Source organism: Neovison vison, chromosome 5, assembly GCF_020171115.1.
Source record: "Neovison vison isolate M4711 chromosome 5, ASM_NN_V1, whole genome shotgun sequence".
In the NCBI taxonomy this organism is placed as follows: Eukaryota; Metazoa; Chordata; class Mammalia; order Carnivora; family Mustelidae; genus Neogale; species Neogale vison.
In genome coordinates, this window is record NC_058095.1 from 18,289,395 (window position 1) to 18,305,703 (window position 16,309).

The 16,309-nt window shown below is 37.4% G+C and overlaps 1 protein-coding gene across 1 annotated transcript; it reads right to left on the reverse strand.

The window, feature by feature from the left end:
* Positions 1–3,037: 3,037 nt before the first annotated feature.
* MEIOC (meiosis specific with coiled-coil domain) lies at positions 3,038–15,868 on the reverse strand. The gene is made up of 8 exons (XM_044250386.1): positions 15,813–15,868; positions 15,091–15,232; positions 11,067–11,224; positions 8,679–8,783; positions 5,893–7,765; positions 4,795–4,929; positions 3,687–3,867; positions 3,038–3,267 (listed from the first exon to the last, which is right to left on the reverse strand). Exons 1-8 carry the CDS (start codon positions 15,866–15,868, stop codon positions 3,038–3,040), a joined length of 2,880 nt encoding a protein of 959 aa, XP_044106321.1.
* Between the last annotated feature and the right edge of the window lie 441 nt (positions 15,869–16,309).

Consider the following 16,309-nt stretch of genomic DNA (forward strand, 5'->3'; position numbering starts at 1 on the left):
GAGCAGAAAGCCCGATGAGGGGCTTAACCTGAGATCATGCCCTAAGCCGAAGGTAGAGGCTTAAGCCACTGAGCCACCCATGCATCCCAGAACTAATGTTTAAATGGGAAAAAAAGATCAGTTCATGAGGCTTTGAGTAAGGTTATTCACTTAATTCAGATGCTGCTAATCCTTTATGTCTAAAATGTTCAATACTACAAAGGGCAAATTTTAAACTCTATCTTCTGTAGTATGATTGACATTTTAGACCAAAATAGGGATTTCAGGGGCACCTGAGTGGCTCAGTGGGTTAAAGCCTCTGCCTTCAGGGTCTTGGGATGGAGCCCTGAGCCCCACATCGGGCTCTCTGCTCAGCAGGGAGTCTGCTTCCCTCTCTCTCTCTGCCTACTTGTGATCTCTGTCAAATAAATAAATAAAATCTTTAAAAAAAATAGGGATTTCAGTCATTAATTTCCAACCCTCCAAAACGTTATAGTAGCAGATTACTCAAGTGGTAAGGATGCCTATATAATTCAGGATATATAATTTTTAACCACCTTTATATAAATCACTTTGTCTATTAAAAAAATTGAGTATACCAAATTCTTTTGGATTAAAAATGAGGAGAGCATCAGTTTTATTAGTTTCACTTCAAATTATGTGTGATGTTATTTTTGTTCTCATAGGTTGTAATTCAGAAGTCCAAAAAATATGAACCATCTGTTAAGAGAGTATGCCATAGGGGCACCTGGGTGGCTCAGTGGGTTAAAGCCTCTGCCTTCGGCTCAGGTCATGATCCCAGGGTCCTGGGATCGAGCCCCACATCGGGCTCTCTGCTCCGTGGAGAGCCTGCTTCCTCCTGTCTCTCTGCCTCTCTGCCTGCCTCTCTGCCTACTTGTCATCTCTGTCTGTCAAATAAATAAATAAAATCTTAAAAAAAAAAAAAAAAGAGAGTATGCCATAGAAGGAATAACCAACTAATATATGAATATTTACAGGGTGATGTGATTAACAGAATTTCAAATAATTTTTGTGTTTGGTTTTTGTTAACGGACTAGTGTTTTATTTCTAACCACTGTCATGTTAAAACTTCCCCAGAATTTTTATTCTGGTTTGCCTGGATTAGTATAAAGGCAGAGCAAAAACTTCACCTTTGGGGTGCCTGGGTGGCTCAGTCGGGTAACCATCTGCCTTTGGCTTTTGGCTTAGTTCATGATCTCTAGGTCCCTGGCTCCCTGCTCTTTGGGGAGTCTGCTTTCTCCCTCTGCCTCTCTGCTTATGCTCTCTCTCGCTCTCTCCCTCAAATAAATAAATCTTAAAAAAAAAAAAAAAAACCAAAAACCAAACCTTCAACTTTGAAGGAGGTCAGGTTCGATGCAAGGATATCTGAATGGCATTGGCTAGCCTACCAACATTCTTACTTCTATGTTAATGAAATTTAAAACTCAGTGCCAGTTCTTATCAGTGAAATGAAATTTGGTTTTCTGACCTGTGTGACAATTAAGGTTAGAAACTAATACAAAAATGTAAAAAAAACCCAAACCATATATTTTCAACAAATTTATTAATTTCTTCCTGAGAGACTAAATTCAGTACAATATTTGTTTTCATAACATCCAACATGTCTTACGTCAAACTTAACCACTTTCTATGCAGTGAGTGTGGTGGGGTGATCTATTTTATTTGACTACCCTCAATGTAATTCATTTGGGTAGTTCTAAAGCATATCAGTGATCGAAATGTTTCTCCCTACAGTTACTCCTGCATTCTCAATCAGTTTCTTCCGCACATCATCTAAAGAAAATTTATGTGGTGTGATTACACTCTTTAATACCAAGATTTCTAAAACTAGGAAAAACACCAACATTTAAAACATCAGTGTTTCTAGTCAAGGATAGTTCAATTAAATTTCATCAGTACATTATATTATAGTTTAACTCATGCTAGAAATGTTAAAACCCAAGATCTTCTGAGTCACATAATACCAACATTTCATATTAATGAATAAATTACTCGGGTTTCATACAAAGATATTAAGTGATGAGAAACAGAAAAAGCCAAGCTTTCAAGAGCTCTTAAAAAAAATACAGAAGCAAACTAATGAACACAACTACACAAAATATACACTAACCAATTGCAAACTAAACTAAAGATTAACCTTAAAAAAATACATTTTAGAACTTCGTGATACCCTCATAAAATGCAGCAAACTAAGGGTATTAAAACAATAGTCATTATTTTAGTCACTGTGCATCAACTCTAAAAGATCCAGATAAAGGAAATGTTTTGTTTTTGATTCAGTTTAAATACTTTAAAATTGGAAATATGTAATAATTGATAGTATAATTAAATTTTAAAGAATATACACAAATGATTTGAACAGGTTTTATATTCAGTAACTTGCATGGTTTTTACACTGGCACTTTTATCACTAATTTAGGAGAATCAGATGCATTTCCCTCCATATACTTAGGCACTAAGATTTCAAATTTATAAATATGGTAGCATTTTAAATATTAAATTTTTACATGAATATTGGGTTCATCCTTGTTTTCCTTTGTTTCCTAGGTATTATCCAGTTTTGTAAGGAAAACACTTTTATATCACAATCAAAACTTGTCTTGGTTACTAGACTGTAGCCATAATTGGGTTACAGTCACTTAGATTCATTATTTGGAATTATACTTACTAAGGCAGACCTAAATTAAACTTATCTTCTAGAACAATTTCACATTTGCATTTACCTGCACTGCAGAATGGACTTAAGCAATATTTTAGCTGTTAAGAAATATTTAATTTACTTAAACTTGTTAGTTTTGGCTACTCAGAGCTCCTAGAGTAGTCAACTTTCCCTTTGAGTTCACTTTAAACTATATCTGATTCATTCCAAATAGAAGATTTTTAAATAGAAGTTAGACTTCATTAAGGTATTAACTTTAAATCTGAAAGAAAATTAATGTATTGAATTTTTCAAGTTTGACAAGTTCATTAAAATTTTTTAGCATGTCTTGATACATTTACTTATCAGCTTTTTATTCTTCTTTCTGTTGGCATTTCCTTAATGTTTGTTTGCTTCACCTCTCTGGTTCATTGGATTGCTACTATTTATGTTTTCATGGACTTTGTCTTCACAGTTCACTATATCTTGTAAAGCCTTTTCCACATCTGTTTGGCCAGCTGTACTGGCTGTTTTTGGCAAGGTCATCTGCAGTGCACACCACAGGGTAGTGCGTGCTTTCCGGGTAGCCACACACATCTCTTTAATTGCTGAAGCAAGGGCAAAAACATCTGTAAAAAAAATTAAGGGTCAGTTCATATTAGATACATTTTATATATTCCTTAACTCTTAAAAAGCCCAATGTTGTGCTATTAAATGCTCAAACATTATTTTTACAAAAGAAGGATGGCTATTGACTGGACTGAAGTATTTGGCTTAGTATTTAAAATTTTGGTACTCTATTTCTTACTTGTAGGACAATGACTATGCTTTGGGTAGAACAGACTTTGACAAGAGTTAATTAAATGGGTAAAATTAACAAAACTGATCAAAGTACTTTCAGAGTAAATTATATGGGCATCATTTACTGATTTATTCTTCACCTAAGTGTAAATTTTAGAAATCCAAACTTTTAACCTCAGAATCTGATTTTAACAACATTCAAATGATCTCACTGCCTTATCAAAAGAATATGCATTAACACTTATACCTCTGTCATCTTGGCATCTAGGAACTCCTTGCCTTTGCCGATTTGAAGCATTAACAATTTCATCCTTTCTACGTGACTGTACAATGTGAATGGACTCCAAGTGTCGATCAAGAGCAGTAGAGATATTGGCATGAAGGGGAGAGCTTCGAAGACGTTCCATTTTGCCTAGTAGAGTCACAACCTGAGGGAAACATTTTAAATTTTGCTAAGGCATATAACCATACTGCCCTGTCTTTTAAGTAAGAACAAATCTTCAATGAAGCAGAATAGAGATGAGGACAATAATATTCATCTAATAAATAACTGGTGTCCTGATACCATGCTGGGGAAAACCAAGCTGTAAAGTCAGTCTTTTGTACCTACTTATTTGAGTAATCTGGGAATAAGCAACAGTTAAAAAAACTGAACATTCAGACATTTCCACATTACTGATAGTAAGTGCAAATTTAAAATCTAACATTGTTTTTTGCAAATAAGAGAACAGCCTGCTCTATTAAATTCTAGAAAATTCTGAAATTACAAAGGAAATAACAGGAATAATCATTTGTTAAATCATAAAATGATCTAACATCAGGATTCTTTATATTTGAAACGATACATAAATTTTCTAAAAAAGATTATATAAAATTATGCATACCTTCAGTATTTTTCAGTTTTTCAATATTTAATCCATTGCTGGATACACTTAGTGTTTATCAAATAACTCAGAGTACGGGGTTAAGAAAATGAAATACAGTAATTACCTGTTATTTACCAGCTTGCTCATCAAGCTATAAAAAAATGTTTGTGTCTAAGAAATGGGACTTTCCATATAGATAATATTCAAAACTATTTTTACTTTAGAATTCTTTTCTTGAGCATTAGCTCTATGTTAATTGGGTTTCTTAAAGAGGAACCATTTAAGTTACTAAACCTACTTTAAAAATAATTAAGGGGGTGCAATTTCCCTTTCCCTAAATATTAATCATAGTTCTAGGATCAAACTTGCAAAAGTATGTATTTAAAGAGTTATGCATAAATGTGAATTTAAAACTCCTTCAAAACTCTTGGTTTTAAAATTTTATCGAACAATTAAAAAAATCCATTATTGGGTGTTTTTACAGCTTACTCTGGCTTGTTCCCGAAGTTCATCCACAATTAAGCGATCAACTCGAGATGGGTTGGAGGTTAGCCTTGGAATTGGAGTGTTGTTAGTACTGGATACTTTTTTTCCTGGGTAATTCTTGGCCAGGGCCAATTCAGTCTGTAAAAAATTATATAACTTTTACATGCTGAACTTTCTACATATGACTCAAAACTGAGTAACATTTCTCCTAGGCCTAAGAAATAAATTGAAAATCACAACTTTAAAATTGTTTTCATTTCTTTCTCTCTTTTTTAAAAAAAGATTTATTTGAGACAGAGGGAGCAAGCACCAGTAGAGAAAGGGAGAGGGAGAAGCAGACTCCCCACTGAGCAGGGAGCCTGATTTTTGTGGGTGGGGGGGTTCAATGATCCCACTTGACTCATCAGCAATGAGTCTGAGATCATGGCCTGAACCGATAGCAGACACAACCAACTGAGCCACCCAGCCTCCCATTTTGGTTTTAAAAGGCAAAAAATCCAAACCACAATACCACCATATTTTTCTGTCATATTTAATGCATATAAAATACCCAAAGGCTCTGACAGTTTAATACTTAATTAAAAGAACTTCTTAAGGGTGCCTGGGTGGCTCAGTTGGTCAAAGGACTGCCTTTGGCTCAGGTCACGATCCAGGGGTCCTGGGATCAAGCCCACACTGGGGGGGGGTCTCTGCTCAGCAGGGAGTCTGCTTCCCCCTCTCTCTCTGCCTGCCTCTCTTCCTACTTGTGATCTCTCTCTCTGTGTCAAATAAATAAATACAATCTTTAAAAACAAAAAAGTCGTTTCTACTACTCAAACACAATCCTAAGCCAGGCAGGCACCCCCCAAAATACATCTTTAACCCATTACGGAAAAAGTCTACTTCATAGGCAAAATAAACTTTACATAAACAACTACTTTTTTAAGTTTCAAGCTTAAGTCATCTAATTAATTCCTTAGTGTCATGGACTTAATAAATATGGTACATTACAGAATTCAGCTTAGAAATGAGGCGAGTACTCTTATTTAAACTACTCAAATAAAATGAAGACAGGCAGAGGGAACATCCTAAATTACTCCTATAAGGATAGCTTTGTGTTACCTTTTTTCTCTCCTTTTCTAATGCTCTCCATTGTTCATAGCACTCTTCTAGTCGAATATGAAGTTCACTGGCTGGTCCACTACGGGTTTTAATTGGTCTTTGAAATCCAAAAGTTGGCACGAAACCAGAAAAGGAATTATCACCATACATCATATCATTAAAATAAGGGTATAAATGGCTTAAGTCATCATAAGAAAACAAATCATAAGAATCCAACAGTGGAACAACTGAATGGCCAAATGGGTGAGTGGATCTTAGGGGAAACCCATTTGAACCAAGTGGTTGAAAACTCTGATTATGCCTTAAATCTCCCATCATATAATTATTAGAAAAGCATGATGCCTGTGTGCGATTCACACGGCTATTAATATTGCTGTCTCCACTTCCCTGTCTGTGGCTATTAAAATGACCCTGTGACTCCAACAGATCTTGATATGTATTTTGAGATAAGCCATCTAAATGTTTTGGACCTTCCTCAGGATCATAATGTCCACTCTGAGGCTTAGCTTGAAAATTATGTTTGTTTACATTTTCAATGATCCCATACTGCTGAGCTGAATAGTTATCGCAAAATCCATTTGGTTGCTTTATTTTTTTATCAGTAACTGATTCAAAGAGATTTTCTTCTCCAGTCTTTGTCAGTCCTTCCATGTGATTGACAGATTGAATTCTTTCTGCACCATTGTAACTGAAATCAAAACTAGAAAATGCTGAAGGGTTTTCTTGGCAATACTTCTGAAATAAACTGCTATTTGGGGTTAAATTTGTGGATGACAGTTGGGGGAAATCTGAAGAATGGTTAGAACCTTTTGAAGCTACACTTAAGTGGCTATTTAATTTCATCAAGTTACCTTGATTCCGATAAGGAATAGGAGTGTTATTTTTTGTTTGGACATTCATCCAAGTTGGTCTGTTTAAGTTGATACCTCCTGAAGATGTTGCTGAGTTTGGTAATAAATTCACAGATTTAAAATACTCAGAATTTGGGGGGTCAGGTTTTGTAAACTGTTGTTTTTCTGTGACATTAGCAAAATCATTATTAGCTGGACAAGCTGTGTGAGGTTTTAGTCCAAATTCTGATTTTAAGCCAAAATCAGCAGTGAATGCTGCTTCCTTTGCAAACTGCTTTTCTGCCAGATGTGGTGTGGTTTTTGGAAATGTGAAATTCTGCTGATCAGGTATTGTCTCCTCCATTTTTTTCTGATTTGCTGGTTTAACCTGAAATAACTTTGTGTAGGTGTCTGCTTCTACAGTTGATGTTTCAGGTGTGCCATTGGCTAATTTTTTACTATCTTGGACACTAAAATTCGAACACTTATTAATCTTAGCCTTATTAGGATGAACATATTCTGGGTATCTGCAATAATCTGTGTTTTCATTGTATCTGTTAAATTGAGAAAGAAACATCTCTGCCCTTTTCTGCTGTAATGGTGCTTCAAGACCTTTAGCACATATTTTCTCTCTTCCATAAGGGTAAGTATCAACTCCTGTTTCTTTCATGATGTCAGACAGACCAGTTTGTGATGTAAAACAGTTTTTGACAAATGGATAATCTTGGAATGTTGTCTTAGCTGTATCATTTGTCTGGATATTGTAACAGTTAGAATGATCACTTCGTGAGGGGTACATCCATTGTTCTTCAAGGTCTAAACCAGTAAATCCATGATAAAGTTCATCTATTTTTTGTTGTGGTGTCAGATTACTATTATGCAGGTATTGCTTTTCCACTCCTGACAGAGATTCACCACTATAAAAAGCTTGCTGAGAGATGGCTGTATCTATTGGCCTTTTGGTTTCTGTTAAGAGGTCATGGTGATCTGCAAATCTGCTTGTGTTCATTGGCCAAACTGACTTTAAATTGGAGGAGCAGGTCCTAGAACAAGTAAATATATTTAATTACAACTTAGGTTTTAAATGACTTTATTGCCTTAGTGGAAAAGGTAGGACAGATGTTCAAAACATATCACCTCACTGCCCCACTATCTATCTAATCCTTTCTAATTTTGCCTTATAAACTACTGTAACATCCAAATAATTTTCTATCACTTGAAATGTCACATGCTACATAAATATGCATTTTAATCTTAATATGTCTACATTATACTTTCCCAAGAGGCATTAACTAAGGCCTGAGGCTGGTGACTGCATGAATTTAGATGAATTGTTTATCTATAGTAAGCAGAAAACAAAGTAAGTTTCTCCTTTAATTAAGTTATTATATAATACAAAAAAGTTGATGGCAACTTTTTAAATGAAAAAGATGTACTTTGCTGAAAGTATTACTGAAATTAAAATATTTTAATTGGTTACATGTGTGCTGCACATTTCCCTACCTACGAAATAGGGTATTTGGGTAATATGGCTTCCACACCCCAAAAAACAATGTATTTAAAAAATTTTTACCGTATGAATAAAGTCCATACATATTTCTACACAGCACTAATGATAGTTTTATTCTTTGGGATATATCTATAAAAGCTCTTTGGAATTTACATTCTTTAAGCCAAAATTTAGCTCATAAACTTGAGGGAAAAAGCTCTTAATAATGCAAGAATAATTTTCCAAATGAAAGTTCTTAAGATCAAATTAAACTTTAGTATGAAACTTCCAATTGTATGGCAAGTACCTCAGAAAAATCAAGGCTGCTAGATACAAATATGTGAATTAAGATGTCTATTGTCGGATGATCCTTTATTAAATAAGAATAAAAGCTAATAATACAGTAATCTAGTATATGTGAATTTAAAAGCTTACTATATACCATACGGCTTATATAATATACTAACCCCTCAGCAAAATATGGCTGTGACTTATCTTGTTCTTCCAAAATATTAGACACAAGTCCATATAAGTCTGTTTCACTGCCATAGTCATTTCTTTCTGTTTGAATCCTAAAAATAAATGAATATCACATGTAAATTCTTTTCCTCATACTGAAATACAATATATTGATTTCTATTTCCAGACTTATTATATCATTATTTTCCTATAAAATATTTGGATTGGATTTATACCATCATTTCAAATAAAGAGGGAATGGGAACTCAAGAATATTTTCCACTTCAGCATAGTGCCTATGCTACATAAGTGTTTCTCCTTCATTTCAAATCCTACGTCTAATTCACGATGTATGCTTAACTCCTATTTCTCCAAGACACATGCTATTCATTTTAGGTTCCAAGAGCTAAATCTCTGACCTATGATGTTTTAGACAGGCTTGGCTCCATGGCTGCTTCTAAAAGCATATCTGGTCCCATTATACATTATTCCATCAACACTTGCTCAGTTTCTTCATTTGTGATTTGAAAACCATACAAATCTGCTGCTCTATTTTTATGACTCTTTAGACCAAATGTTGGATTTAAAAAGTGAAACGTGTTATGGTCATCCTAGATACCACACCTATTGCAGTTGTCTCTTAAATGTAATAGATTTGTGGGCTATCCCAAATCCTTACTAAAGTAACTGGAACTCCATGTACCTGAAATTGTACCTTGTGACTAACACTAAATAATACAAAATGTAAAAACTACAAGGAGATCAAAATTAGTCCTTTTTACCTCCTATGTATTTAAAGTAATTTGTTCCTAGAAGTAGTATGTTGCTCTAGGTTGTAACTTCTTGTTTTCTCACATTTTATTTCTAACATTTCATAATGTTAGGTATTTTGGAAATAAAAATACCTTATATTTGGATAACAAACATTTCACTGATCTTCATAACACAGGATGGGCAAGAATTAGTAATCATTAAGCTACTGAAGACTGAGGATTTGAGATTTTAAGAAACTTGTATTTTGGGGCACCTGGGTGGCTCAGTTGGTTAAGCCGCTGCCTTCGGCTCAGGTCATGATCCCAGGTTCCTGGGATGGAGTCCCGCATCAGGCTCTCTTGCTCAGCAGGGAACCTGCTTCCCCTCTCTTTCTCTCTCTGCCTCTCTGCCTACTTGTGATCTCTCTCTCTGTCAAATAAGTAAAATCTTAAAAAAAAAAACCTTGTATTTTGCAAGTGTATTTGATTTGCCAAACTGTATACTTGCTGAACAAGTGGTATGCCTACAAGTCTAATGCTTTCTCCAGTATGTTGTATTAGTTCAAAAAGATTCAATGTGAAGTTTTTTGTATATTAATATATTAGTATATATCTAAAAAATTCAATGTAATATATACTAAATTATTAATAGTTATTATTGGGAAGTGTTAAAGATTAAGGTGCACAACTGCTTTCTTTGGTATATTTCTGTAAAGTCTGAATTTTTTCAATGAACATAGAGCAACTTAAAAATATTTTTATAGAATTATATATGTCTAATAAAATCACTATTTTATAGAACTTACTAAAACTTTAAAATTTTTAACATTTAGAAAAGAATTTTAAAGTAATCTCTAGGGGTACCTGGGTGATGCAGTGGGTTAGGAGACCAACTCTTGGTTTCACCTCAGGTGGTGAGATCAAGCCCCATGATGGGGCTTGGAGCACAGAGCCTATTTAAGATTCTCTCCCTCTCCCTCTGCCCCTCCCACTTATGCTCTCTCTCTAAAATAAATAAATAAATCTTTTTAAAAAAGTAATTTCTACATCCAACATGAGGCCTGAACTTACAACCCTGAGATCAAGAGTTGCATGCTCTACTGATTGAGCCACTTAAAATTTTATTAATTAAAGAATATTAAAAATTGGGGAGCCTGGCTGGCTCAGTCAGTGAAGCATGTGGCTCTTGATCTCAGGGTCCTGAGTTTAAGCCCTATGGCGGGCATAAAATTTATTTAAAGAAAAAAAAAAGAATAAACATGTAAGATTTTTAAAATAATTATTTTCCAAGTAAACTAAAGATGTATGAATTTAGGGATGCCTGGGTGGCTCAGTTGGTTAAGCAGCTGCCTTCGGCTCAGGTCATGATCCCAGCATCCTGAGCCACCCAGGCGCCCTAGAAAGAGGAATTTAATATGTACTCACTAAGGATTGCATCTAATGAATAAAAAAAGTAATGAGCTAAAAATTATATATAAAATCTGCTCAGTTCAGGATTTCTAAAAGTTTAATAAACACAGAATTATAATGCCATGACATTAAAATCCTGATATAAGAAAAAAATAGCTAATACAACTGGGTTCCCATGTAATCAAACTTAAAAAGAACCTAATTTAGCCTGAAAAATCTGGTTTATTAATTTACCTGTTCTTTACATTGATCTGAGAATTAGAAGGCTGTTTAATATCATCTCCATAAGTAGACCATGGTGCATAGAAAAGTGAAGAATCTACAGAATTTGAATATTCTGTTGATGAAGAAAGTGGAGTATAGGTCTGCCTTAGGTCAACACTGTCTTCACTCTGAAATTTTAAAGACACATTTGCGTATCAGACACATCAAAATTACATTTATTATAAAATATTAGTGAAATAATAAGAAATTAGAGGAAATAGCCCATGTGTAAGTGCTGGAAGACTTAAAATCTAGATTTACCACTTAAGTTTGTTTTCTACTAGGGGTTGGCGACTTTTTTCTGTAAGGGACAAATAATAAATATTTTAGGTTTTTCTAGCTGTTAAGGTCTCTGTTGAAACTCCTTAGCTCTGCTTTTCTAGCACCAGAGCAAACAAAAGACAATATGGCAAGGGCATAGCTATGTTCCAATAAGATTTTGTTTATACAACGAGGCACTGGGCAGATCTGATCTGTACTTTTTGCTTATCCCTGGTATGAAACACCTACAATTACCACACTTTTAACTTTTCTGAACAGATGAGAATTGTGTGGACACCAGCAGTGTTATTTTCAAGTAATCATTTACAAAATTTGGTCTTAATGCCCCCAATCTGTGAAAAAAGTGAATGTTTTTTTCATATTTATGTAGAATATTTACATAGACTTTTCAAAGAAATTTCATATAACATTATATTCATTCAACCTTGTGACCTAAGTACTCTACTTTAAAAAGAGGGAAACTGAGGCTACAGGTTACTGAGCTGATAGATGGTAAAACTACACCCAAACTCAAGGCCTTACTCCTACTGTAGGACCTTTTTTTTTTTTTTTAAAGATTTTATTTATTTATTTGTCTGAGACAGAGGGAGAGAAAGCGAGCAAGCACAGGCAGACAAAGAGGCAGGCAGAGGCAGAGGGAGAAGCAGGCTCCCTGCCGAGCCCGACGTGGGACTCAATCCCAGGACCCTGGGATCATGACCTGAGCCAAAGGCAGCTGCTTAACCAACTGAGCCACCCAGGCGTCCCTACTGTAGGACCTTTTAAATAGTATCTTCAATTTTTAGCCTACTTTCTATTTCTAAGAGATATTATAAAAATGACATGTCACATACAATTTTATGATCTCTTTAGAAATTTAATAGCCATTACTACAATTAGAAGAAAAATACAAACTCATTTTTCTCTTTTTGTGGATACTTCTAGAATGAACTTTGAGTAAATAAGGTAAAAAAATTTGAATTTTAAGATTTTATTGATTTAAAATACTGCCTCAAGGGGCAACTGGGTGGCTCAGTTGGTTTAGCCATCTGCTTTCAGCTCAGGTTATGATCCCAGGGTCCTGGGATTAAGCCCCACATCGGGCTCCTTGCTCAACAGGCAGCCTTCTTCTCCCTCTCCTTTTGTCTGGTGCTCTGCCTGCTTGTGCTCGCTCTCTCTCTCTGTCAAATAAATAAATGGAATCTTTAAAAAAATAAAATGCTGCCTCTTTCCAAAAGGGATTGATGTTCCGGGAAAATAATTTTAGAAACTTAATATAGTAGAATGAAAAACAAATAATGAAGACTAAACTTAGATGTATTTTATTCTAGAAAATGCTTCTTTAAGGAAGACTGAAAGTATAAATTCACAAAATTTTTAAAATTAACATATATTAAAATACATAAAATATTAAAAAATAAAATTAACATATAGTGTATTATTTGTTTCAAGGGTATAGTCTGTGATTCATTAGTCTTACATAATGGAGAGCACTCACTATAGCATATACCGTCCCCAATGTCCATCACCCAGCCACCCCATCCTTCCCATTCCCCTCCCCTCCAGCAACCCTCAGTTTGTTTCCTGAGATTAAGAGTCTCTTATGGTTTGTCTCCCTTAGTTTCACAAATTTTAACTCTCCAAATGAAACCTGAGATGTAATAACTATAAATATCCAGACATAGTAGAAATGGTATTTTCTTATAAATTGATAAAATATAATCCTGACTGAAAATATTTTCTAATTGTTTTTATACTCCTAATCAAAATTTATATAAAGAGAGAAGACATACTTAGATCAAAGTATTCTTAAATTTTTGTTCATTATAGACATTATTGAAATTCAACTCTTTAAATATATAACAGAGTTTATACTATAGCAAAAAAATATGAAAATCTCTTCCAATCACCCAACTTGAAGAATCTCAAATATTTGACAACCATTTGTTTAAATTCTGGTTATGACTGCTATTTGAAAACTACACATTATAATGTTTATATATATCATGCTGCCTCTTCTGAAGCTGTGGAAACCGAGGTACCAAAGTTATTTTACTAAGTGTGTCACTAAAAAAGTACTTTTACAGAATTTCTTAGTTAGCAATAACTTTTACAAAGGCTTTTATCTTTAGAAATTTTCAGAATTTTATTCCTTTAGTTCTGAATCTTTTTTAAAGATTATATTTTTTCTGTCAGAGAGAGCACAAGCAGGGAAGTGGCAGGCAGAGGAGGCAGAGAGAGAAGCAGACTCCTCACTGAGCAAGGAGTGTGATGCAGGACTCCATCCCAGGATGCTGGAATCATGACCTGAGCCGAAGGCACCCGCTTAACAGACTGAGCCACCCAGGTATCCCAGTTCTCAAGTCTTTATCATAGGCCCACCTAAACTCTCTTCTGGGTGTGAAACATCCAAAGGGATAGAAGTAATTGTTCATCTTTCTGAGACAGGGATTTAAAAGTAGTATTTTCAGATTATGCAATATCAAACAAGATATACAGTATTTGAAACCATTCTTTCAAGTTTGTTTTACATATTAAATAAGATTTGAGGATTAGAAAAATTAACTCCTTTATAAGATTGATTTCAGTTAGGTATTCTAGGATAAAAGAAACAGCTAAAGTAACATGGTGGATTTGACCATAATTATACTTTAAATATCTAGATCCTTTTTAGTTAAAACATTTATGGGAATTAAATATGCAAATGCTTGGGGTTGCCATATTAATCAGACTAAATAACTGCAAAATGTATCATTTATATCCTGCTATACTTAACTGATTGAAATTAAGTCTAAGTAAATTTTAGGAGCTGTATAAACGTTATAGAGAACAGTAGAATGCTGGTCTTAGCAGTGAAAAGACCTGTGTTCCACTTGGGAACACGAAAGGAGCTCTCTCAGCTCTCTCAGTTTCGCAGTCTGTACAATGGATGTAATACTATACAAAGTTGTAATGTGGATTAAAGAAAATTATTTATTTTGGGATATTGTTATAATTCAAAGTATAACAATATCAGTACTGATGTCCTGGTTAAATAATTTCAAATGAAAATGATTTACACTACCCTAAGCCTAATTTAGTATGATTAATAAAACTGAAGGGCGCCTGGGTGGCTCAGTGGGTTAAAGCCTCTGCCTTCGGCTTGGGTCGTGGTCCTGGGGTCCTGGGATCGAGCCCCGCATTGGGCTCTCTGCTCAGCAGGGAGCCTGCTTCCTCCTCTCTCTCTGCCTGCCTCTCTGCCTACTAGTGATTTCTGTGTCAAATAAATAAATAAAATCTTAAAAAAAAAAACAACTGAGTGTTTTAGGTGAGGTGAAAGGCACCATGTAATCTAAGACACTGCTAAGGCCAGGAAATGAAGGAGTGCAGAAAAATTTCGTCTTCAGATGATCAAAAGTATGTTTGTACTGACTTGTAATAAATGCTTGAAGGAAAAACTATTTTACGGTCTTACTAATAGGGATTTTCTTATATTTCTGGCCTCATGTTACACTGAGGACAAAATGATAACAAGAATCAATGAAAAATCTTCCTTAACTTGTTTTCAAAGCAAAATATGTATTATGCAGACTCTACTGAAAATGGTACTGGCCGAAAAAAAAGAAAGGGAAGAAAGAAAGAAAATGTTACTGGCTTTCTGGTCTCTACACTTGGAGCAATGTAAAACCTAAGTGAATGGGCTGGGGTAAACGACTTTGATTTCGAAAAAAAATCCTCTTAACAAAGGATGGACCTGCGATTTGTAGCAATCATAGAAGGAAGTGGAGCCAGTCAGCATCACGCTGTTGAACACATCCGTTAGTCTACTGCTGGGGTCGGCACCGAGGTTCCAGCAGCGATTCGCACCTCCACGGAACGCTACCTTGGGCTGCACAAGACAGGGGTAGGAAGCGGGAGAGGCGTCACGCAGCGCAAAGCCGGGGCTGGAACGGACGGACGGCTGTTACACCGCCACTGTTCGCCCCGCTCAACTCGGAATCCACTCCGACGCCACCGATCCCGGGGCCCGCGCTTCTGTCCCCAGGATTCCCTGTCTGCCTCCGGGCCAGCGGAGGGCCGACCCCAGGAGGCGGCCCTCGACGGCCCTGACAGACCCGCGCCGGCGGCCACTTTGACCGGCCTCAGCGCCGCGGCCGCCCGACGTGGATGCGGCGGCGGCTGCTCCAGCGTTGCGGCCACTGCAGTCCGTCGCGTCCGTCCAGTCAGCCCGCGCTGCGCCCCCCAGGCCGGGGCCGCCGGTCGCCGCGCACCCACGCCCCGCCCGTCCCCGCCCCGCGGCCCGGGTGCCCCGTCTGGCTCTCCCCGGCGACCTGCCCTCTCCAGCCCGGCCGCGGCCTCCTCAGAGAACCGCGTCTGGGGACGCGCCCGCTCTTCTGCGGCTCCTCACCGTCGTCATCCTCCAAGCCTGGCCGCCTCCCGGACCCGGACCGTCCCCACCGGTTACCTCAAATCCCTCCCTCGCGCCTGGGGGGTTGAGGGGGCGGGCAGGTGTCTCCGCCTCTCACCTCCATGGGGCCCCCCAGCTCCTCCTGGACTAGGTACAGCTCCTGGGGTACGGGGGTGAGGGGGGGCGTCGAGGCCCGGCTCCCTCAGCCCGCACCCCGCCGCTGCTGCCGCCGCCGCCGCCCCGGGCGCTGCCTGGAGCCGGTCTGTAGGTGGGGGGGCCGGAGCGGGGAGGGAGGGGCGGGGGGAGAGGCCGTTACATTGCCTACCCCCCGGCTCGCGACCCGGCACGCGACCCCGCACCGGCCTGCCCCGCCCCACCCTACTCCCTCCTGTGAGGCCCGCCCCCCGCTTCGCACCTCCTCATTGGCCCGCTGCCCACCCAATGGGCAACCGCCTCCAGGGCCTGTTACCCACCCCATCCACCCACCCACCCAGAGACAAGGCCAAGAGGGGGCCGTTAGCTGACTTCGTTCTTCCGCAGCTTCAGAGCCTTTCCCGCTCAAAGT